This window comes from Panulirus ornatus, chromosome 20 (genome assembly GCF_036320965.1).
Source record: "Panulirus ornatus isolate Po-2019 chromosome 20, ASM3632096v1, whole genome shotgun sequence".
In the NCBI taxonomy this organism is placed as follows: Eukaryota; Metazoa; Arthropoda; class Malacostraca; order Decapoda; family Palinuridae; genus Panulirus; species Panulirus ornatus.
The window spans coordinates 64,775,289-64,800,016 of record NC_092243.1 but is presented as its reverse complement, the minus strand read 5'-3'; the positions used below and the strand labels follow the sequence as shown (position 1 = coordinate 64,800,016).

Genomic DNA, 24,728 nt, shown 5'->3' with positions numbered 1-24,728 from the left:
AATTTAAATGCTAATTACTCGACTAATTATACGAATTTTTAGATTTTGACCACAGATTCGTATTCAGCATACACAAAAGTATCTATGCTGAGTATTTCAAGAAAATCTATTTTTTCAAAAAAATCAAGAAAAATCCAAGGCATTTTTTTTTGCTCAGATTTTCAACTTCCTCAGATTTTAATGAAAATTCTGTGTATAGATGTTATTTATATGGTATTTCAGTATTTGGAGTCAAAAGACTATGATTCATAATATTAACCCTTATAATTAGCACCTGGACTAATTATGATAAAATCTAAATGCTAATTACTCGACTAATTATGGGAGTTTTTAGATTTTGACCACAAATTCGCATTCAGCATACACAAAAGTATCTATGCTGATAATTTCAAGAAAATCTATTTTTTCAAAAAAATCAAGAAAAATCCAAGGCTATAGCCTGGCATTTTTTTGCTCAGATTTTCAACTTCCTCAGATTTTAATGAAAATCTGTGTATAGATGTTATTTTATATGGTATTTAAGTATTTGGAGTCAAAAGACTGTGATTCATAATATTAACCCTTTTAATTAGCACCTGGACTAATTATAAAATCTAAATGCTAATTACTCGACTAATTATACGAATTTTTAGATTTTGACCACAGATTCGTATTCAGCATACACAAAAGTATCTATGCTGATTATTTCAAGAAAATCTATTTTTTCAAAAAAATCAAGAAAAATCCAAGGCTATAGCCTTGCATTTTTTTTGCTCAGATTTTCAACTTCCTCAGATTTTAATGAAAATCTGTGTATAGATGTTATTTTATATGGTATTTCAGTATTTGGAGTCAAAAGACTATGATTCACAATATCAATCCTTATAATTAGCACCTGGACTAATTATAAAATTTAAATGCTAATTACTCGACTAATTATACGAATTTTTAGATTTTGACCACAGATTCGTATTCAGTATACACAAAAGTATCTATGCTGATACTTTCAAGAAAATCTATTTTTTCAAAAAAATCAAGAAAAATCCAAGGCCATAATAGCCTTCCATTTTTTTGTTCAGATTTTCAACTTCCTCAGATTTTAATGAAAATTTGTGTTTAGCTGTTATTTTATATGATATTTCAGTATTTGGAGTCAAAAGACTATGATTCATAATATTAACCCTTATAATTAGCACCTGGACTAATTATGATAAAATCTAAATGCTAATTACTCGACTAATTATAGGAGTTTTTAGATTTTGACCACAAATTCGTATTCAGCATACACAAAAGTATCTATGCTGAAACTTTCAAGAAAATCTATTTCATCAAAAAAATCATGAAAAATCCAATATAGCCTTGCATTTTTTTTGCTCAGATGTTCAACTTCCTCAGATTTTAATGAAAATTTGTGTATAGATGTTATTTTATATGGTATTTCAGTATTTGGAGTCAAAGACTATGATTCATAATATAAAAATTGCATTTTTTTTGCGCAGATTTTCAACTTCCTCAGATTTTAATGAAAATTTGGTATAGATGTTATTTTATATGGTATTTCAGTATTTGGAGTCAAAAGACTATGATTCATAATATCAATCCTTATAATTAGCACCTGGACTAATTATAAAATTTAAATGCTACTTACTCGACTAATTATACGAGTTTCTAGATTTTGACCACAGATTCGTATTCAGCATACACAAAAGTATCTATGCTGATTATTTCAGGAAAATCTATTTTCTAAAAAATCAAGAAAAATCCATTTTGCTCAGATTTTCAAGTTCCTCAGATTTTAATGAAATTCTGTGTATAGATGTTATTTTATATGGTATTTCAGTATTTGGAGTCAAAAGATTGTGATTCATAATATTAACCCTTTTAATTAGCACCTGGACTAATTATGATAAAATTTAAATGCTAATTATTTGCCTAAGTATACGAATTTTTAGATTTTCACCACAGATTCGTATTCAGCATACACAAAAGTATCTATGCTGATTATTTCAAGAAAATCTATTTTTTCAAAAAATCAAGAAAAATCCAAGGCTATAGCCTGGCATTTTTTTTGCTCAGATTTTCAACTTCCTCAGATTTTAATGAAAATCTGTGTATAGATGTTATTTTATATGGTATTTCAGTATTTGGAGTCAAAAGACTGTGATTCATGATATCAACCCTTTTAATTAGCACCTGGACTAATTATGATAAAATCTAAATGCTAATTACTCGACTAATTATTCGAGTTTTTTTATTTTGACCACAGATTGGTATTCAGCATACACAAAAGTATCTATGCTGAGAATTTCAAGAAAATCTATTTTTTCAAAAAATCAAGCAAAATCCAAGGCCATAGCCTGGCATTTTTTTTGCTCAGATTTTCAACTTCCTCAGATTTTAATGAAAATCTGTGTATAGATGTTATTTTATATGGTATTTAAGTATTTGGAGTCAAAAGACTGTGATTCATAATATTAACCCTTTTAATTAGCACCTGGACTAATTATGATAAAATCTAAATGCTAATTACTCGACTAACTATACGAATTTTTAGATTTTGACCACAGATTCGTATTCAGCATACACAAAAGTATCTATGCTGATAATTTCAAGAAAATCTATTTTTTCAAAAAAATCAAGAAAAATCCAAGGCCATAGCCTTGCATTTTTTTTTGCTCAGATTTTCAACTTCCTCAGATTTTAATGAAAATTTGTGTATAGATGTTATTTTATATAGTATTTCAGTATTTGGAGTCAAAAGACTATGATTCATAATATTAACCCTTTTAATTAGCACCTGGACTAATTATGATAAAATTTAAATGCTAATTACTCGACTAATTATACGAATTTTTAGATTTTGACCACAGATTCGTATTCAGCATACACAAAAGTATCTATGCTGAAATTTCAAGAAAATCTATTTTTTCAAAAAAATCAAGAAAAATCCAAGGCATAGCCTGCATTTTTTTTGCTCAGATTTTCAACTTCCTCAGATTTTAATGAAAATCTGTGTATAGATGTTATTTTATATGGTATTTAAGTATTTAGAGTCAAAAGACTGTGATTCATAATATTAACCCTTTTAATTAGCACCTGGACTAATTATGATAAAATCTAAATGCTAATTACTCGACTAATTATACGAATTTTTAGATTTTGACCACAGATTCGTATTCAGCATACACAAAAGTATCTATGCTGAGAATTTCAAGAAAATCTATTTTTTCAAAAAATCAAGAAAAATCCAAGGCATAGCCTGCATTTTTTTTGCTCAGATTTTCAACTTCCTCAGATTTTAATGAAAATTTGTGTATAGATGTTATTTTATATGGTATTTCAGTATTTGGAGTCAAAAGACTGTGATTCATAATATTAACCCTTTTAATTAGCACCTGGACTAATTATAAAACTTAAATGCTAATTACTCGACTAATTATACGAATTTTTAGATTTTGACCACAGATTCGTATTCAGCATACACAAAAGTATCTATGCTGATTATTTCAAGAAAATCTATTTTTTTAAAAAATAAAAAAAATCCATTTTTGCTCAGATTTTCAAGTTCCTCAGATTTTAATGAAATTCTGTGTATAGATGTTATTTTATATGGTATTTCAGTATTTGGAGTCAAAAAATTGTGATTCATAATATTAACCCTTTTAATTAGCACCTGGACTAATTATGATAAAATTTTAATGCTAATTATTTGACTAATTATACGAATTTTCAGATTTTGACCACAGATTCGTATTCAGCATACACAAAAGTATCTATGCTGATTATTTCAAGAAAATCTATTTTTTTTTAAAAATCAAGAAAAATCCAAGACCATAGCCTTCCATTTTTTTTGCTCAGATTTTCAACTTCCTCAGATTTTAATGAAAATTTGTGTTTAGATGTCATTTTATATGGTATTTCAGAATTTGGAGTCAAAAGAATATGATTCATAATATTAACTCTTATAATTAGCACATGGACTAATTATAAAATCTAAATCCTAATTACTCGACTAATTATAGGAGTTTTTAGATTTTGACCTTAAATTCGCATTTAGCATCCACAATAGTATCTATGCTGATTATTTCTAGAAAATCTATTCTTCAAAAAAAAATCAAGAAAAATCCTAGACTATAGCCTAGGATCTTTTTTGCTCAGATTTTCAACTTCCTCAGATTTTAATGATAATCTGCGTATAGATGTTATTTTATATGGTATTTAAGTATTTAGAGTCAAAAGACTGTGATTCATAATATTAACCCGTTTAATTAGCACCTGGACTAATTATGATAAAATCTAAATGCTAATTACTCGATTATACGAATTTTTAAATTTTGATCACAGATTCGTATTCACCATACACAAAAGTATCTATCATAAGAATTTCAAGAAAATCTGTTATATAAAAAGAAAAAGAAAAATCCAAGGCCTTGCATTTTTTTTGCGCAGATTTTCAACTTCCTCAGATTTTAATGAAAATTTGTGTATAGATGTTATTTTATATGGTATTTCAGTATTTGGAGTCAAAAGACTATGATTCATAATATCAATGCTTATAATTAGCACCTGGACTAATCATGATAAAATTTAAATGCTAATTACTCGACTAATTAAACGAATTTTTAGATTCTGACCACAGATTCGTATTCAGCATACACAAAAGTATCTATGCTGAAAATTTCAAGAAAATCTATTTTTTTAAAAAATCAAGAAAAATCCAAGGCTATGATATAATGACCTCAATGATGACAAGAAGGTACAGCGACTACGTCAGCTGAGGTGGTGGTTCTATGGACCTGTATGTCAATCATGTTATCATAACTTACGGCGGACCCGGTAGTAAAGCAATCGTTATCGCTTTATCGATTATCTGTTTTCCTTATTTATAGCTATGTTGTGTGAATGTCTGCCAGATATCTAGAGAGATAAATATAAGATTACAATGTCTTGTGTCATCATAAGTCCACCTCAATATCCTCTGGTCAGGTACGCAATTTTGCCTTCGAAAGGTCAAGAAAGGTCAAGGCCACACGATCCATATCAACAAGGGAGCCACACACGGCAATTTTCTTAGCAAATACTTGCCAAACACATCCATTCTCCATTTTTGACGAGTAAAGAAAGCGGAATAATAAAACGTATCAATAGGTTGTAGATACTGCTCCCCTGTTGATGATCACATCATCACCTGGAGGGTGTGGGAGGAAGATTAACTCGAGTTCCTGGAAACGCTGGCGGCCAGTTTGATGAAGCAGGTTTAAGACATAATTGAGAATATGGACAACTGATTCTCTCGTGTCGGATCCTGGTGATGACCTTCACTATGACGGCGAGAAGTGATGGTAGTGGTGGTAGGATTAGAGATGATATTGATAGTGTTGAGGAGGCTATGGTGACAAGGATGACAATACATTTAAGCATAATGATAACAGAGGGATAGCGATAGGGATGATAATACCCACAAGCATGATGATAAACATTAGAAGGATTAATGTAAAAAAAAAGAATGATAATCCATAAAAAAGTGAAAATGAGGATGAAAAAATGTAAAAACGTAACGGCACTAAATATGGCTCATAATAAACACTTTTTCCCAAAACTTTACATCACACGTTCATGCAGAACCGTCCAGACATAAACCTGTTACCAAGATGTTATAACAAAACATTGTAAGCTAATGCGTCTTCATTTTCTTCCCCTTACAGAAACAGCACAACTTCTAGAGGGCCAGAAATGTCCTGAAATCATTCCAACGAGACGACCTCCGTCTTACACACACAGCACGGTAAGTAGTAGTAGTAGTAGTAGTAGTAGTAGTAGTAGTAGTAGTAGTAGTAGTAGTAGGAGAGAGAGAGAGAGAGAGAGAGAGAGAGAGAGAGAGAGAGAGAGAGAGAGAGAGAGAGAGAGAGAGAGAGAGAGAGAGAGAGAGAGAGAGAGAGAGAGAGAGAGAGAGAGCGTAAATGCTAGCAAATTTGTAAAATGTAAAATTATTAATGTCTGTGTAAAGCGTAAAGTCAATCTAATCTAAAAATGTCAACTGAGTGAAAATACAATTATCACAAATTTCCACATGTTCAAGTACAAGGAAAGAGAAGAGGACAATTCTTCTATAGCATATCTAAAAGAAGACTATGAACCTACCTTACATAAAATACATTCATGCATTGCATACATAGGATGAAGTAACAATACGTCACTAGTCACGACCGAGATCCTACTATCCACAGTTGAATACACAAAAGCGAAAATTTGATCATTCTCATTTGTATAATAAAGAGGCAGTCCTGCTTGACTTCTGATTGTAAGCACGCCACGAGAGTTGCCTCACGCAGGATGACTAACCCCCATGCACAGATATCAATGATTCATCCACTTCTTCGGAAGGATTGAAATTGCTAGCTGCTGGGGGTCATGCACTTTTGAGATAATATGTGACTGGTGATCGACAAGGTTGTGCGAGTAATATGGGAGATAAGAAGAAATTGGCATGGATGAGTGGTTGAAGGAGCCACGGCTCAGTGGAAGTCTACATTCAGAGGCTGAAGGAGCCACGGCTCAGTGGAAGTCTACATTCAGAGGCCATCTGAACAGGTCTGCTTTCCAGAAGTCTATGGTATACGTATGATGTGATTTCTAGCCCTCCGGAGGAGGTAATAGACGCGGGCCCTGATGGCCCAAATCTGCTTGTGTAAATCTAATCAAAAACGCAAGTACCCCTGTGGATTCCTCATTGTTACATATGCTAGGTTTCTTCATGTAGGACTGAAGGGTATCCAAGTATTAACAGTTCGCTGTTCGAGGAGCTACTAGCCAGCAGAGAGAAACGCGCTCCCAACACTGAGTTGGTCTTCGTCTCGAGCATGATTACGTGTCACTCAGGAAGGGGCTGGTCGATTAGCCAATTGGCTCGTGTTAGTACAAGGTGTTCACAGGTGCGTGTCCTGAGGTGTCGGATCGTCTTGTCCACACACATAGCATTGATTTACAACAGACGGCATCCGTCTTTACATGAATAACATCCTTGATATCAAAGGATTGGTTTATTTTTTTTTCATTTTCATTTTCTGCTTTAAAACTACGGTAGTATTTCCTGAAGAGGATAAAATTTTCACAGTAGCCAATCGCTTATCATGCAAACTGTCTCCTTTTCTTTCTATAATTGTTCATATCCCGTTATAATTCATATTTGTACTCAAGCCACGACATAAAATATACTAGACTAGACTTTTGGCTATGTACAGACACGCTTAATGTAGACATTACACGTATATGAACCTTCTTCTTACGCTTTGAAGACGGTGAGTCGATATAACAGATAGTAATTTTACGACCACGTGATATATATATATATATATATATATATATATATATATATATATATATATATATATATATATATATATATATATATATATATATATATATATATATATATATATATTATCCCGGAAAGCAAAAATGGGTATGTTTGAAGGAATAGTGGTTCCAACAATGTTGTATGGTTGCGAGGCGTGGGCTATGGATAGAGTTGTGCGTAGGAGGATGGATGTGCTGGAAATGAGATGTTTGAGGACAATGTGTGGTGTGAGGTGGTTTGATCGAGTAAGTAACGTAAGGGTAAGAGAGATGTGTGGAAATAAAAAGAGCGTGGTTGAGAGAGCAGAAGAGGGTGTTTTGAAGTGGTTTGGGCACATGGAGAGAATGAGTGAGGAAAGATTGACCAAGAGGATATATGTGTCGGAGGTGGAGGGAACGAGGAGAAGAGGGAGACCAAATTGGAGGTGGAAAGATGGAGTGAAAAGGATTTTGTGTGATCGGGGCCTGAACATGCAGGAGGGTGAAAGGAGGGCAAGGAATAGAGTAAATTGGAGCGATGTGGTATACAGGGGTTGACGTGCTGTCAGTGGATTGAATCAAGGCATGTGAAGCGTCTGGGGTAAACCATGGAAAGCTGTGTAGGTATGTATATTTGCGTGTGTGGACGTGTGTATGTACATGTGTATGGGGGGGGTTGGGCCATTTCTTTCGTCTGTTTCCTTGCGCTACCTCGCAAACGCGGGAGACAGCGACAAAGTATAAAAAAAAAAAAAAAAAAAAAAAAAAAAAAAAAAAAATATATATATATATATATATATATATATAGGAGAAAGAATACTTCCCACGTACTCCCTGCATATCGTAGAAGGCGTCTAAATGGAGAGGAAACGGGGGCTGGAAATCCTCTCCTCTCGCTTTTTTAATTTTCCAAAAGAAAAGGAACAGAGAGTGGGGCCAAGCGAGGATATTCCCTCGAAGGCTCAGTCCTCTGTTCTTAACGTTACCTCGCAAATGCGGGAAATGGCGAATATGCACGAAAAAAGAAAATTATATATATATATATATATATATATATATATATATATATATATATATATATATATATATATATATATATATATATATATATATATATGGGTGAGCTCAAACGAACTACAAATGCACACAGATATCATATGATATTTTTTTTGAGTGGGGAAAAAACATTTTAATATTTTGTTGTTACTCTGCCCCATTTTTTGCTGAAATAGCCTCAGCAAGCCGGACATTACTGGCCTAGAGGTTAATAGCAGGTAGTTGTCGACAAAATGTTGTGGAGATGACCCTCATTATAATCAAAAGTTCGGTTCTGGTGATGATTTTCAGTGCAATTTGCCTAATTTTTTGATGAATCTCTCTCTCTCTCTCTCTCTCTCTCTCTCTCTCTCTCTCTCTCTCTCTCTCTCTCTCTCTCTCTCTCTCTCTCTCTCTCTCCTGTCGTGAAACTGGCTATTCATATAGGTCATAATATTGTGATTAAATGATAATGATGATGGTAATCATAAATGATAATTTAGGGTGATATCAAAGAGGCACAAGACGTAGGATGGTCACGAGAAGCTGGTGGTGCGTATTACTGACAGGCTACACACACATACATCCATACAGTTACATTTCACGTACATAAATCATGAACACACACGAGCCTAACCTATGGTTTACCTGGACGATGAAGACCTCACCTCCCCCGTCTGGCAATGAACTACAGCACAGTCATGTCACTGTAGCTGTGCCGAATGCACGATGTGGAAGGTCAAACCCACATGTAGAATTAGAGGCCATCCCGCATCTACACTAGTGAATCCTGGATAGTGTGGGACCTTCAGTACATTTTCTATAATCCTAGTAGTTTTCCTCATTAGCTAGTCCATTTTCTTTTATGGGGTGACTCAATTTTCTTGACGTCAACCCATTTGATTACCATTACCTTCTCGTGAGCATTACATGCGACATGAGGAACCTACCTTTTCACTTCTTTCACTTTTGGTAAACAGAAATCTCTTTCTCTTCACGGACTTCCTTCTCACTTTTCTGTTATCACTGAATTCATCCGGCACTTGGGATTCGAAGGTTTTCCCTACGCCCAGAGTTAAGAATTCCAAGATACGCACTCCTTATCAGCATGTTTCAGGTCCGCTTGGTACAGCTCACACGTTTTGGCCTATCGATGCTGTCTGGCCTACGTGTAACAGCAGAGCAGCAATTTGGCCTACGGTGTGCGTGTAGCACTGAACTGTAAAAATCGTGCAGAGATCCTATTTTTGGTCTAGTTGTCAAATAAATCGAGCAAAATTACCCTCTTATAGCCCTGGAAAGCGAAACCTAAAAATTTTGGCGTGCATGATCTTTCATGGACAGATTCAAACTTTAGTGTACAAAATAATCTTTTGATAAGTATCTTTGGTCACCCGTTACATCGTCAACAATGTACTGTTAAGAGATCTAAAAAAAAAAAAGAAAACGAATATCAAATTATACAAGGCTTGAAGTATGGGATTGGATTGTGTTCACACATCAGACCTAGAGACTGACTTTGCCCCTTAATCCTTTTTAGCGAGTTCATATGCAATAGTTTGAACGCAATGCAAGCAACTGAAATGAGCATCGCATTTTGGCTGTTTTCCCTCTCACTCGACTATGTTATTTTCTTATTATTAATATAAGGTATCAAATACTATAATTCTAGAACAGTTGAAAAACCACTGAGATAGGTTTAGCCATAAAGGATCCAAACTGTGCTGAAAATCGTCTTTAGCAATACTAGATATGGAAGAGGGGACTCTCCAACCGAAATGGACACTATTACTGGTTCTGGGTCGAGAGCAACGGTACTCACTACATGTAAGATCTTCCCCTGACTGAACCTCACCCGTTACCAAACCTATCATGACACCTTGACCTGCCTAATGATTAAGAATCCCCATCTACTCTTCCAGGAGTAAAGTAACCTCATCCAACTTGGAAGGGTAACACGTCATGATAGGTCTGGTAACGGGAGAGGTCGTGTTTTGGGCAAGACCTCACTGAGATGTATACATAACTTGCCCTGGGTTCTCTCCGTTTCTGATGTTATTCCAAATGAGAAGAGCTTTTGAAAGTTGTAACTTTATTTTGGATTTGGAGATACATCATCATGTATCCTTGAAATGTGGTTTTAGCCTTTATATGTATATATATAATAATAATGATAATAGTAATAATACCTAGACATTCCCATCTTCATGTATATCATTTGTTCATCACAAAATAAGATGTACAGACCTAGATCATTTTGCTTCCTATATACTTGCACGTCGTCTAACCTTTCTTTTAACCACCAATATCATTCCACCTATGATCGTTTGCTTTCTCTTCCTGCAGGTCATAGGTCAATCGGGGTCGAAAGAGGCTACCCAGCTGGCTCCCAACGGAACAGGTGGTCGAGGGGTTTACAGAGACACGAGCAGTCCTCACCACCTGGGTCACGACGAGAGCTTTGTGTAACTGTGGGCTGTAAGGCCACGTCCACCCGCCTGGGGCACGTTTAGCTGCAGCTCGGGAGGCTGTACGCCACGCCACCTCCCCCCTCCACACACACACACACACACACACATACACACACACTTTCCTAGGACACGCGAACCTGTAAAGGTCGGATGGATGACTGTAAACCACGCCCATATCCACCCAGCCTGGGCTGTATAGGTCATGTCCACCCACACAACCACACACACACACACACACACCCGCCCCCAAGGACTAGTGTTTCTGTGGGAAGACGAGGAGGAGGAGGAAGAAGCCCACGTGATCCACGCCCAAGCTCACACCCACCTGGGGAACTCAGGCCACACGAGCACGGGAGCTCCTATGGTTGTGGAAGAGCTAAGCCCAACCTCCCTCAACACACACACACACACACACACACACTGGCTTAACCTGCAAAAGGGAGAGGAGGCCCGTATATCCAACAAACCACCTTCCTCTTACTGTACTACTTTAGTGTAATGTAACTTGGTGTGCGGACTCTGTGCTCCTTCTGGGAATAAATGGACGGCTGCGCCACGATGCTTAAAGGTTAAGATCATCAACATCATCATCTGTTCTCATTCAGTGTTTGAAAATCTGTGAAATCCCATTTTCTTTACGTTGCACTGGCGCGAGCTTAAAAGAAGAGAAGTGGACACTCGACATTCCAAAGAAGTCCTCGGCCTTTTCCACGCCCTCAGTGCTACAGAGAGAGAGAGAGAGAGAGAGAGAGAGAGAGAGAGAGAGAGAGAGAGAGAGAGAGAGAGAGAGAGAGAGAGTGTGTCTTCAGTCTTCTCGACGTCCTCGACGGCTAAAACAGAAACTCTTAGCCCTCTCCACTCTCTTGGTACTCCTGAGAGATGCCTTCAATCTTCTCCACCTCCTCAACACCTCGGAGAGAGAGAAAAGAGATGAGCCGTGGGCTCCTCTCTCTCTCTCTCTCTCTCTCTCTCTCTCTCTCTCTCTCTCTCTCTCTCTCTCTCTCTCGTGGGCAGCAGTGTCCTCACAGGCATGGATGGTATCGTGTGTTGACGAAGACGTCGATCAGAGACAAATTCTGGCGGCATTCGGTATATGGTGGAAACGTCTGACGATATTCGGTATATAATGAACGTCTGACGATATTCGGTATATGATGAACGTCTGACGATATTCGGTATATGGTGGAAACGTCTGACGATATTCGGTATATGGTGGAAACGTCTGACGATATTCGGTATATGATGAACGTCTGACGATATTCGGTATATGATGAACGTCTGACGATATTCGGTGTATGATGAACGGTTAAGCTATTATCTAACAGAAACATTTGCAGTCCTCAACATCCTGTCAGGGAAAAAGCAGGAGGAAGGGAGTGTTTTGTAGGCCAACACCACTGGGCCTGACTGGTGCCCACCGACGAATCTGCTCCTATGAGAATGGAATGTGATCATGAACTGGACACGGTAACAAGAGAGCGCTTACAATCAGGCATTTTTCGACACAATTCTCCATTATTCTTTCATAACCTTTTCATTTATGATTTGTCTTACAGCTAACCAACTGAAAGTAAGCTGTCTATATGCCCATTTGTGTAAAGAAATATAGAACACGCTACCGAAAGCTTAAGCAACGGGGGGAAGATTACAAGTGATATTTGGAGGATCCCACACACACACGCAGCTGATTCTCAATACTCCATACACGCTATCGGATCTCTCAACGTACGATCATGACCAGACGCATCATAGGCGCACAGGCCACCACGGGATCTCGCTGCCAGCCGCCCTACGTCAGTCAATGGTCCATAGCGAATGGCTGGAAAAGGAAGGACTCTCGTTTACCCAAAGGATCCCAAGAGCAAAGAAAGAGAAGGAAGTCCAGTGTGTCAAAACATCCCCAGGTTACCAGGTCACGTCAACGTATGCTTTGCAGGCCGGGAGCTGGTTTCCTAATGTGACGAACAAGGAAAGGTTGTAGGTGGGAGAGGTTCTGTATTTTTTTTTTTATACACCTACAGGTTGTGATGGTAGTAGATGCCACAGCCTGGGGTTGTGTTAGATGCTATAGACTGGGTGGTGTTAGGAGCTACAGGCTGATTGGTGCTACATGTATAGGTTGGGCGGTGTTACAGCTCTACAGGTTAAATGGAGTTACAGCTATGGGTTGGGTATGTTATAACTACAGGTTGAACGGTGTTACACCTGCAGGTTGAATGGTGTTACAGATATGATGGGTGGCGCATCCCAGCTACAGTCTAGTTGGTGGTACAGGTTCCAGGTTAGATTGTGTTACAGCTACAGTCTGGTTGGTGTTACAGGCTCCAGGTTAGATTGTGTTACAGCTACAGTCTGGTTGGTGTTACAGGCTCCAGGTTAGATTGTGTTACAGCTACAGACTGGTTGGTGTTACAGGCTCCAGGACGGACGGTGATACAGCCACAGGCTGGGTGGTGTTACAGCAACAGAGGTGGTGGTTTTTACATCTAGAGATGTGATACAGTTACAGCTACAGGTTAGGTGGTATTACAGCTAAAAAGGTATGGTAAAACAACACCTACAAGTGGTATGGCGTTATAGCTACAGACTGGGTAGTGTTACAGCTACAGTTTAGTGGTGTTACAGCTATAGGCTGGATACTGTTACAGGCACAAGCTGGGTGGTGTTACAGCTACAGGCTGGGTGGCGTTACAGGTTCTCGATCTGCACCGTGTGTGTGTGAATGTGTATGTGTACGTATGTGTACGTGTGTGTGTGTGTGTGTGTGTGTGTGTGTGTGTGTGTGTGTGTGTGTGTGTGTGTGTGTGTGTGTGTGTGTGTGTGTGTGGTTCTCTGAGTGTACATACTGTAGATGATCCTGTACATGCTGCCTTGAGTAGTCTTCTGTAGGTCTACATCATAAGATTTTGTATGGATTCAATGGTATGTTTTAGTTTTATATACATAATGAAGACGTTGGTGTCATTGGAAAAAAAAAAAGTCATAAAAAGGAATACAACAAAATATATATATATACATAATATCTATGCCATGTGAAATTCTGATGTGTTCAGCCAATGAAAATATAAAAAAAAATCTAAATATATATATATACATATATATGTTATCTGTTGTAAATTCTTTTTTTAAGAAAAGCTATCCTGAATTATGTTTTTTTTTCAATGTTTATTTATTCATATTTATTTATTTATTTTTTTTTTTTGCATGAGAGATCTGTCGATATCCCAAAATTGATGGGACGTTCCCAGAGTTATCCTATCACCGGATCACACCATTATATGGAATGACGACGCATCGTTCATTACTCTCCTTTCAATATGGCTCTCTGATAAGAATATATTTTCAGTGATTTATTTCCTGTACATAATAATACAATTGCTTATATACTGGAAAATATCTCGCCTCCTCCTCCCCCAAAAAAATAAATGAATTTTTACAAGTGAGGACTGTTTCTCCTTGAATACATGTACTAGATGTACTGGTAATGTTTTCAGAAATGCAGACAAGGAATCAAGACTTGAAGGTAAAATACAGAAATATTTATATATATATGTATGTAAAATCGAGCTTCCAAAAACCTCAAATATTTGAAACTAACACCTTACGATCTTGTCCAACAATGTCATTAGTCTCTTCTCTTAACACAGAAGAGAGGAAACATTTCACAAACCATCCCGTCAAACATCATGTCTGGATAATGATAGGTAGACAGCTAGCCTGTGTGTGTGTGTGTGTGTGTGTGTGTGTGTGTGTGTGTGTGTGTGTGTGTGTGTGTGTGTGTGTGTGTGTGTGTGTGTGTGTGTGAGTTGGACAGTCAAAAAAAAAAAATTAGCATCAAGCTATCCGTCTTATCAAAGAAACAACGGCGTTTTGTTCGTCCAGCAAAGGTCTCACACTTCTGACCTTATCTTTAATCTTTATTCTCAAAAACCTGTCAGTTAATATTCTTAATCAGCATCTGAGTTTTAACTACAAAGTCTCCTAAAAACCGGTTCATTAGTTTTACTTTCTTTACCACAAAAGTTCACACACACAAAAAAATACAGAGGGATTTTTAAGAGATGGTGAAAGCTTAAGATATCTTGCCTTATCATTTTTTACTTTTCTTTTTAACCCAACACCATAAACCAAAGTATTGATCTTCCATGTAGCCATCCGTATCATCTTAAACAACTAGGAACCGGGGGAAGTATATATATATATATATATATATATATATATATATATATATATATATATATATATATATATATATATATATTTTTTTTTTTTTTTTTTATACTTTGTCGCTGTCTCCCGCGTCTGCGAGTATATATATATATTCTCACTGGTGTCTCTATCGGATCCCCTAAAAGAACAGTCCATCTCTTACGAGCAGAGATGTACTTTGTCAATACATATCTTGTCCACAGTGGCAGATGACGAGTTCGGTGCTAGGAAGAACCAGTGGTTCCTCTGGATTATCAAGACACAGCGTTAGTGATCGGTGTGGGGCACGTGTGAGTCCATCTCTTACTGAAAAAGAAGAAAAAAAAAAGTCTGCGATGGGCGGAGGAGCAAAGACACTCACTTGATTTGGATGGGGAGTCTAAACTTGTGTTATCAAGTCGAAGGCATTACTGTACGTTTGTATGGATACGAAAGAAAAAGGCTGTCACTGTGTGTGTGTGAGAGAGAGAGAGAGAGAGAGAGAGAGAGAGAGAGAGAGAGAGAGAGAGAGAGAGAGAGAGAGAGAGAGAGAGAGAGAGAGAGAGAGAGAGAGAGAGAGTATCAATACATATAAAGGCAGAGATGATGCATAGGTCATGTGGGAAGTGAAGAAAAAAAAAAGCGTGATAGAATGCATCACCTTACAAGGGGACCTCGACAAACCCCCACCGACCAATGTTGGTCTGATAAGTTTAGATCAAATGGCAGTGTGAGCCAGTCATCAGATGCGTCAGTGAAGAGTCAAATGCCATACGACGACCAAGGTGATAGGTCAACGTTTCATACATATCTCCAACGGTTGTGTTCGCTGAAGAGTTCCTTGGGTGAGCTGTGTGGCATTTTGCGTGTGATCAGCCAATCTGGTGTTCCATACGTAGATGGGTTATCTTTCCAGACGAGATTTATATGTGTGTGTGTGTGTGTGTGTGTGTGTGTGTGTGTGTGTGTGTGTGTGTGTGTGTGTGTGTGTGTGTGTGTGTGTGTGTGTGTAAATGATTTATGTGAAGGGGACAATGTACTGTCTTCCCCTAAAGTAGGCAGACGTGCAGATAAAGAGACATCTGACTACCCAAGTGAGGAGAATGAACTAGTTAAAATAGGCAAAGAACAGTCGAAAATTTATCTGGATAATCAAGTGAAAAAGAAAAGGCAGGCAGGCGAAGGATTCAACACAGACATTATCAAAACGAGGCAGACGATTGATTTAATAACACAGACGTGTTGTTCATACACCGAGCTAAATGGTGATTGAACTTGGTCAAGTGGGACCCAGCCTCCACCCATTTCAACAGGTTTATCGAATATTTGTACAGAAATTGTGTAACTAAGAATTATGAAAGGAAAAACAAACAAAAAATAGGGTTTCACGGCCCTGTTGTATATGTTAGGCTACAAGTCCTTTGTATGAAAACAAGTAACAGATTCATTTGTCGTTTTCTTTTGTAAATTCATAAGCTGTGATTATAACTGCAATGGCTATTATATGTATATTTTATATAATAAAATGAGCAGCAACTTAGTCCTTTGATATTCCCACATTCTGACATGTCTATGAATACTGATATCAATAAGCTTATCAATACTTCCTAAATACCAGAGCACCACACCTACTTTTCTTGGACATACACACACGTAACACCTCGACACGTAACTTGTCTAGTAGAGAACTTTGAGATAACTGAAGACTTGAAGGGGAAAAAAGTGTCTCTATGGAAACGAAGACTAAAATGAATAATATAACAATGGATGAAAAGACAGAGAAGTATGGAGAAATAATGCAAACCAATGATGAGAGTTTTGCAGGAATGGAAAGTCAGAGTTACACGTCCTAGCTGTTTGGAAAGACGTGAAAAGTAAAGGGGTTCCAAAGCTTTACGGTGTGGGGAAGGAAACAGATATCACAACGGCCTACACCGGAGTAACTATTGGCAACAGAGTATTCGTGAGAGGCAGTGGCTTACCAAATACAGTTGGTCCAATTGTTGGCGGAGGTACACGAGCACCTAGCTCTCGGAAAGGGATATCAGAGTAATATCCATGAAATAGGATGATACTGAGGCATTGAATTAGAACAAAATTTGATGGCAAGTTGGGAGAACTGATTAATCAAAACTGCAAATCTCGAACATCCTCAGATGTATAGGCATTACTCGACAAAGGAGCGAATCATTCCTTTGTGTAAGCAGAATAATTGTTCGGAAAATCAATAGCACTCGTTATGTGAGCAGGACACCTAATTTCTTAAAGAGGGTGGCTTAGCTATGTGTACAATGTGGGGTTTCTAATACAAATTGGATGTTCCAGTGTTCAGTGTTGTAGTTACAGAACCAATTACAATAATACGAGGAAGTTGTGAGGGGTTTTATTTTTCGAAAATGGCAAGTCGTAAAGGGTTTTTAGAAAACAGGGAAGTTGTGTGAGGGGTTTTAGAGAGAAAAAAAGGTCAGTTGTGATGATGACGTTGTGCGGTTTTCTTCCGAAAATGGCAAGTTTTCAGGAGGGTTTTAGGAATGGGGAAGTTGTAAGGTTTTTATAGGAAATGGGAAGTTGTGAGGGGGGGGTTAGGAAATGGGGAAGTTGTAAGGTTTTCATAGGAAATGGGGAAGTTGTGAGGGGGGTTTTAGGAAATGGGAAAGTTGTTATGGGGGGTTTTAAGAAATGGGGAAGTTGGGAGGGGGGCTTAGGAAATGGGGAAGTTGTGAAGGGGGGGGGGGTTAGAAAATGAAATGGGAAGACAGTGGGTTTTAGAAGAGCTAAACTTAATTTGATTAAGCTACACCAGCCCCACTGGGAAATCTTGTTTAAATTCAAGTTACTAAGAGGCAGTTGTGACGATGCGAGAAGTAGATCAAGTCACAGAAAGTGGAATGGACTCATAAGAGAAGCAGAAATGCAAATGATGAGTCTTCAACGTATGAGTGCATATGCTTGTGTGTGAAGAGAGGAAATCGTCCTTGAAAAGGAGAAAGGGGCACAGGAGGCAGCATAAATCCAAGGGGGATACTGTTGTTCACTGGGGGAGTAAGAAGGTGTTCCATCGACAATAATGGAGATAAACTGGCGATAAAGGATAGGGCGAGTCTCGTATGGAAAAGTCAAAATAGGGAAGTTGTAGATAAGATCCTGATGCCTCACCCTGTCAGAAACCTCCGATATATCAAGTTCATACAGCATAAGATCCCCCCCCCCAAAAAAAAAAAAAATATATATATATATATATATATATATATCTTCTAGAGAGGATGATGACCAGTAATTAGCAGGATGAGAGAGAGAGAGAGAGAGAGAGAGAGAGAGAGAGAGAGAGAGAGAGAGAGAGAGAGAGAGAGAGAGAGAGAGAGAGAGAGAGAGAGAGAGAGACAGACAGACAGACAGACAGACAGAGACAGAGACAGAGACAGAGACAGAGACAGACAGACAGACAGACAGACAGACAGACAGACAGACAGAGACAGAACAGACAGAGACAGACAGAGAGAAGTGACATTTATGGCTTCTTGGAGAAATCAAAGTTGGGGAGAAATTCGAGGATTTTCGAAGCAGGGAAATTTCAGGGAAACGGTGCCATAGTTAAGAAGGTTACAACGGTTACCTACCTTTGGGACAGGCTGTGCCAATGGATACTTACAAGAACGAAAGATTCTAATCTGGAGCAAAAGCTAAAGAGAAGAGCAAGCAGAGTATAAAGTACAGAATCACGAACCATCAGAACACGAAGAGGAACACCATCTGGTCCCGTACTCCTGGCCTGTTTACAGAGAAGGAAGTGGTATTCAATAACGTGTAAAAGAGAGTAGAGGGAGGGAGGGGCATGGAATCATCATCATGTGTTATAGGAGGAGAAAATATTGTAAATGGGAAATACAGACACGGTGGGGCCCGTTGGCCCACGTCTAGGTAACAGGGGGGGCCCGTTGGCCCATGTCTTGGTAACAGTGGGGCTCGTTGGCCCATGTCTAGGTAAAGAGGGCCCGTTGGCCCATATCCAGGTTGTCTGCTTTCCCGTGTCAAGAACTGGTTTTCAAAAGGAAAAACAGTTATAGCGTCGTCGGAAGATATGTGGTATACGACAGACTACAAAAACCTATCACTTATTGAAGAGGAGAGAGGTGAATACGTGTCCTTTGTGTTAACGAACGTTTCACATAACATAGAACACATCAGCAGTGGCGGAAATGACAAGTGAATGAGAGACGAAGGAAGAGAAGTTCTTCAACGTCCGATTAGCCATGTCCCTTACATGACTGTAGCCTCAAAACTGGAAGAGTTAAAACACTTGAGAGAGAGATATATGGTCACAAAGCAAGTGTCAATTCATTCGTCTGTTCTCCCCGACAACAGCCTCCGTTGCACGCTCAACGGAAACAGAAACAATGGCCGAGGAGAGGAGGCAATCTTCCCAAGAAAAGACAAAGTAAATAAAAATGATATTCTGAAGTTAGTCCAGTCACTAGTGTAATCAAGGCTTTGACATGTACGCTTAGAGAAGGCAGCTGAAGAAGTATATACACCTGGTAGTAAGGACATAAATTTGCAAGAGTAGGGTTCAATGACTCTACCGCAGGCGGGATTGTGTAGATGCAAATCGATGGATTAGAGTTAGAAAAAGACAAGATTCAAGGTATCGGAATAGTGTTTGTGATGGTCTGTTATATGGGTGTACGATGAGCAATAATGGAGAACGTGTGAGCTTCCACTCACTCACTTGCTCTCTCTCTCCCACCTCTTCCTCTTTTTTGTAAGGGAGAATTTCAACCATACGCTACGGAGTACACTGAAATTACCCAAGGAGAAAAAAAAAACTCAGTCAAGTGAGGCGTCAGTGAAACAGAAAACTATAATGTGTTGAGGCTCTGATACGAAACCAGATGACGTTGCACTTCGGAGATGGACGATCCCCGGGACGGGCAACAAGTGTGTGTGTGTGTTGGTGGTGGTGGTTTGTGTGTGTGTGTGTGTTGGCGGTGGTGTCGGGAGAGAGACGAACTCCTCCGCCCAAGTGCGGTCGCGCATATGACGGCTACGAGATGGAGGGGTGGGTTGTGAAGAAGAGCGAGTGGTAAGATCATTACTAGACGGTTGGGTCTGCTTGAGAAATACGACATGACGACTGGCACCGAGCCAGGTAGATAGTGGCGACCACCACCAGCAAGGTTACGAACAAGACCGCGAGTGTGGGTGAAGTGAACGAGAAGTATAAAAAGAAAGAGGATGTCATGTCTCCTAAAAGGGATCTTGGGGTGGGTCGGTACTGCTCCTGCCTGAGCTGTTGGCAGTATACAAGGACGGTCGGGACTCCGGGAGATTCCTCCCTTGCACTCAAGGATACCGGCAACAAAGGGCTATAACCTCGTAGGACTCTTCTGTGTTTACATTTAGTTGTCAGGTACAGGAACAGGGTGGCTGAATGGGATGAAATGCTTGGATATGAAGGGAAAAAAATAGAATGAGTGAGATCGGTATATCGTTCATGCTGGGAGATGGTGACCCCCATCTCGGTATGAAGGATCAGTATTCCAGACACAACACACAGTGTAAGATGGTAGTGAGCACCACTTCAACACGCCTTATTCCAGACATTAGTACTGCCTTCGGCAGCTGCTGTGTACAATACATTACCTGCTCTTGCTTGATCAAGTACATACAAATGGTCCAAACTTTGTCTCGGTAAACATTTCGGTGACCAGCCTGGCTTGCAGGTAACAGTGATCGCTCCTTATGATCTAGACTTCCTTTGATGGAACTGACTACTTTCGTTAACACGGGGTCGTGTCTAATGGAACAGACTACTTTTGTTTACACGGTGTCGTGTCTGATGGACTAGACTTTCTTCTTAGGAGAAGTAGTAAGAGAAGAAAATTAAGAGTTGAATTGTCAGAAGATGACAGAGAGAAAAAAGCGGAAGAGGAACAAGAGAAAAAAAAAAAAAGAGGTAAGAAGAATTGGAACTATAAACAAAAGCCTATGATTGAGGTGAGCATCCTACCTGCCACCTTTGTCAGAACTTGGTCGAGTTGTATTAGTTTTGTTGATCCAAGGACGCCCAGGCAGTCTCCAGCAACTTCCTCCCTTCTACTTGACCTTCAGTCTTACTTCTCATGGACTAAACAATCTTGATCTGTTCCCTTCTTGCTATCACTGCGAGTTTACATGACCTTTTCTTTGCTCTTTCGTCTAAGGTACCTTAATATCATGACCTTCCCTTTTCCCATCTTCTCTGTATTGCCTCTCCTTAAGTTAATGACCTTTATATATATACTTATTAACATCGTTAATATCTTCCTCACTTGATCATTTCTACTACTCTACTTCATCTTCGGTCTGAGTGGCCTGTTTTCCTTCCTTATAACTCCTCTCCTCCTCTCCAGCTGACCTGTGCTTTCCCTCCTATATGACTCAATTTCTTTTCTGCCTGACGTTTACGGAACATTTACCTGACCTTAACAGCTCTTCTGTGTGACTTTTATAGTCCTCTAATGTTATTCACTGCTCCCATATTTCCTCCTCTATTGCTAATTCACCCGAACTTTACTTCTTATACACTCGATCTTTAATCTTTCTCCAAACGATATTACTCCTTTATCTGACCTACAGCGTTACTCTTTCATCTGCATAGCTTTCATTTTCACCATATTAATCATGCTTACCATTCCACGTCATACTTACATACACTCTGTGTATAATTAGCCACTGATTATAACATACATCGCTACATGTCAATACATATATTAATCATTACATTATTGTGTTTCTTAAATTTTCATCGACCTGTAATGTGTCATTTATCTTCTCAAGACATCATCTTATGTCTTTAATCCCTACGTTGTGTTACCACATTTCATCCTTTGCTTTCAACTCGCACCATATTCTGTATATTCACATGTTCTGTGACGAACTGTCTTCGGTAATGACAACAGCAGAGAACACACGCCATATCACGCGGCATTCACATTCAGTTCACCTCCGTTGTGTGCGTGTGTACACCTTCTTCGTCGGTGTACGAAGTGTGATCATTATTACCGATGAGTTCCAATTAACCATTCCACGGGGACGGTGGCTTCTGTCCGATCTCATTAGCAAAGCTCGTTAAATCGGTCCCTCTATTCCTACATCTTGAGGCAAGGCGTTACATCACCAGTCCCAAACACCTGCTTCACCATATCCCTTGTTGGGATACGGTAGAGCGATTGGGGTCGATGGAGAAGGGGGGGACGGGCGCGCGGGCAGATGACCTCCTCAGGAGGAAATGGGAGGAAGTTCCAGGGTGTTAGTTCCTTACGCCTCGCCCCTACGATGGCTTAGGTAAGATGGGTCAGCCATGAAGATGGCACTAGGTACATCTCTAAGCATAATCAAACCTATGCCTGAGTTAGTTTCTTGATTTGATATCAGGTTTAGAATCTCTATTTCTACTACTAAATCTACACCTGATCTGATCTCTTCGCGAATACAAGTTCTAATATAACTTTATAGATTCGCTTAAATCCGCAGACATAAGTTGATCCACCATTTTCACTATTTGCTACGTTCGACTCATTGAACCAACACCGACTCGAACCGGTGTCACTACGGTACTCGAGCAGTCACAACCCATTCCCCACCTTGATCACTGAAGTTATAACCCCTCGAGTACGACAGAGAAATCCTTTTGCTTATGAAGGCTCGTCTTTTCTGACCCTCACCTTCAGCGTTGCGTCAGAGAGGCCGTGTCATTATCGTACACAAGGGTCGCACAGTCGTGCTCCTGGATCGTATACTCGTGCTCAATGAACGTACAGTCGTGCTCAACGAACGTACAGTCGAGCTCAACGAACGTACCGTCGTGTTCAATGAACATACCGTCGGGCTCAATGAACGTACAGTTGTGCCTGGTACTTGATTCATCAACTTTACCCTTAAGGAGGATGAACGTCTGGGCTGATGGTGGACCAACAGCCGCATCCAGGATTCGAACCTTTGCCCTTGGCCCCGCTACACCACGGAGGCCTAAAAGCTCGTCTCCATTTCATCAACCATTACACTGCCGTAACCCATTATATTTCCCCTAAGTGGATGGGGGAACTTAATTAATTCTTGGACCTTCACCAGATTTCATGTATCCCACACAAGTTCCAATAACAAATACGTGATGTTCATGATCGTCAGAATTCATCGATGTAATCCTGGCATTAAGAGGATAATTAAACATGACATTACGCTCAAAAGGGGGACTAACAAGGTTAATTTTGCTTGATAATGATTGCCACATCCAATTTTGAGTATCTGGCCAGCAGACAGTAGTTTGACGGCCATGATTCACACCAATGAATGCGAATGAACTAATGAAAATGGGACGGGGATTTTGAGAGAGAGAGAGAGAGAGAGAGAGAGAGAGAGAGAGAGAGAGAGAGAGAGAGAGAGAGAGAGAGAGAGAGAGAGAGAGAGAGAGAGAAGAGAGAGAGAGAGAGAGAGAGAGAGAGAGAGAGAGAGAATGGTTGAGTAAATTTTGTTGTCCGATGAATATGGAATGGATGCTTGAAAATGCGAGATCGAAGCTGGGACACAATAACCGTGCTTTTTCTTATCATCATCATTAACAAGTTATTCATTTATTCATACTTGTTCTCCTTTTTGGCGAGGCAGCGTCGGAAACAGACGAATAACAGCTTCATTCATTCACATCCACTCCCCAGGTGTCATGTACAGAGCAACGAAACCAGAGCCTCCTCTCCAAAGCCAAATACCAAAGACCTTTCTGTGGTTTCCCCCCTGCCCGCTTCATATATCTCAGTTCTGCCCATTGATAGCGCGTCGACCCTGTATACCACATCACCTAAATTAGCTCCTTCCCACGCACGCCTCTCACCACCCTTCCTACACGTGTATATCCCAATAACTCAAAACTTTTCTCTCTTAGTTCTTTCCTCTCCCCGGCCAACCTCTTTCCTTAGCTTCCTCCACATCTAAACCATATATTCTCTTACGTCTTTCTTCACTCATCCTATCGATATGTCCAAACCATCTTCAGCAAACCTTCCTCAGCTCTTTCGGTCATGCGATGCTCATTTCCAAATATCTCTCTTTCACTATTACTCCTTACTTTATCAACCCTCCTCACGCCATAGATTATCTTAAGGCATTTCATTTCCAACGCGTCTTTTCTCTTGCACTCTTCTGCATTAAGGGCCTAAAACTCGAAACCACATAGTGCCGTCGAGACTCGTATACCATATCATTCAGACCCATCATAACCTTTACAGACAGTGACCTCTCATTCCACACACTTATGTCACACAGGACGATGGTCCTCTAATTGCATCAACTGACAATGGGACCTACGCAATCTCCAAAGTTGGTATGATACATGATAGACGAAACTCAACCCGAATAAATGCAAAGTAATGAGGATCGGTCTCTGTGAAAGAAGGCCTAGATATAATCATCATCGAAGAGGAAATATACCGAAAAAAGATATCTACATGCGAGAAAGACTTAGGAGTCGACATCATCCATAACCTGTCGCAAGAGTCCCATCTTAAGATTATAAATGAGAAGACCAATCTTCTGCTGGGAATGATAAAACTGCATTCAAATTCACTTACTGAAAAACGCAAAAACTAGGCTATGCTTCTCGTGTTGGCTCACTGTGCCTAAAGAAGCACAAAGACCCAACAGCAAAGGCCCAGAGAAGGACAACAAAGCTACTACGAGAGTTAAATA

The 24,728-nt window shown here is 39.3% G+C and overlaps 1 protein-coding gene across 1 annotated transcript in view; it reads left to right on the top strand.

The window, feature by feature from the left end:
• The window catches only part of LOC139756069 (protein turtle homolog B-like), a 176,203-nt gene extending 161,597 nt beyond the window's left edge, over window positions 1–14,606 (top strand). The window contains 2 exon segments of the mRNA XM_071675081.1: window positions 5,685–5,764; window positions 10,696–14,606. Coding sequence (XP_071531182.1) covers window positions 5,685–5,764; window positions 10,696–10,818 — 203 coding nt within the window. The 3' untranslated portion in view covers window positions 10,819–14,606.
• Window positions 14,607–24,728: the final 10,122 nt, after the last annotated feature.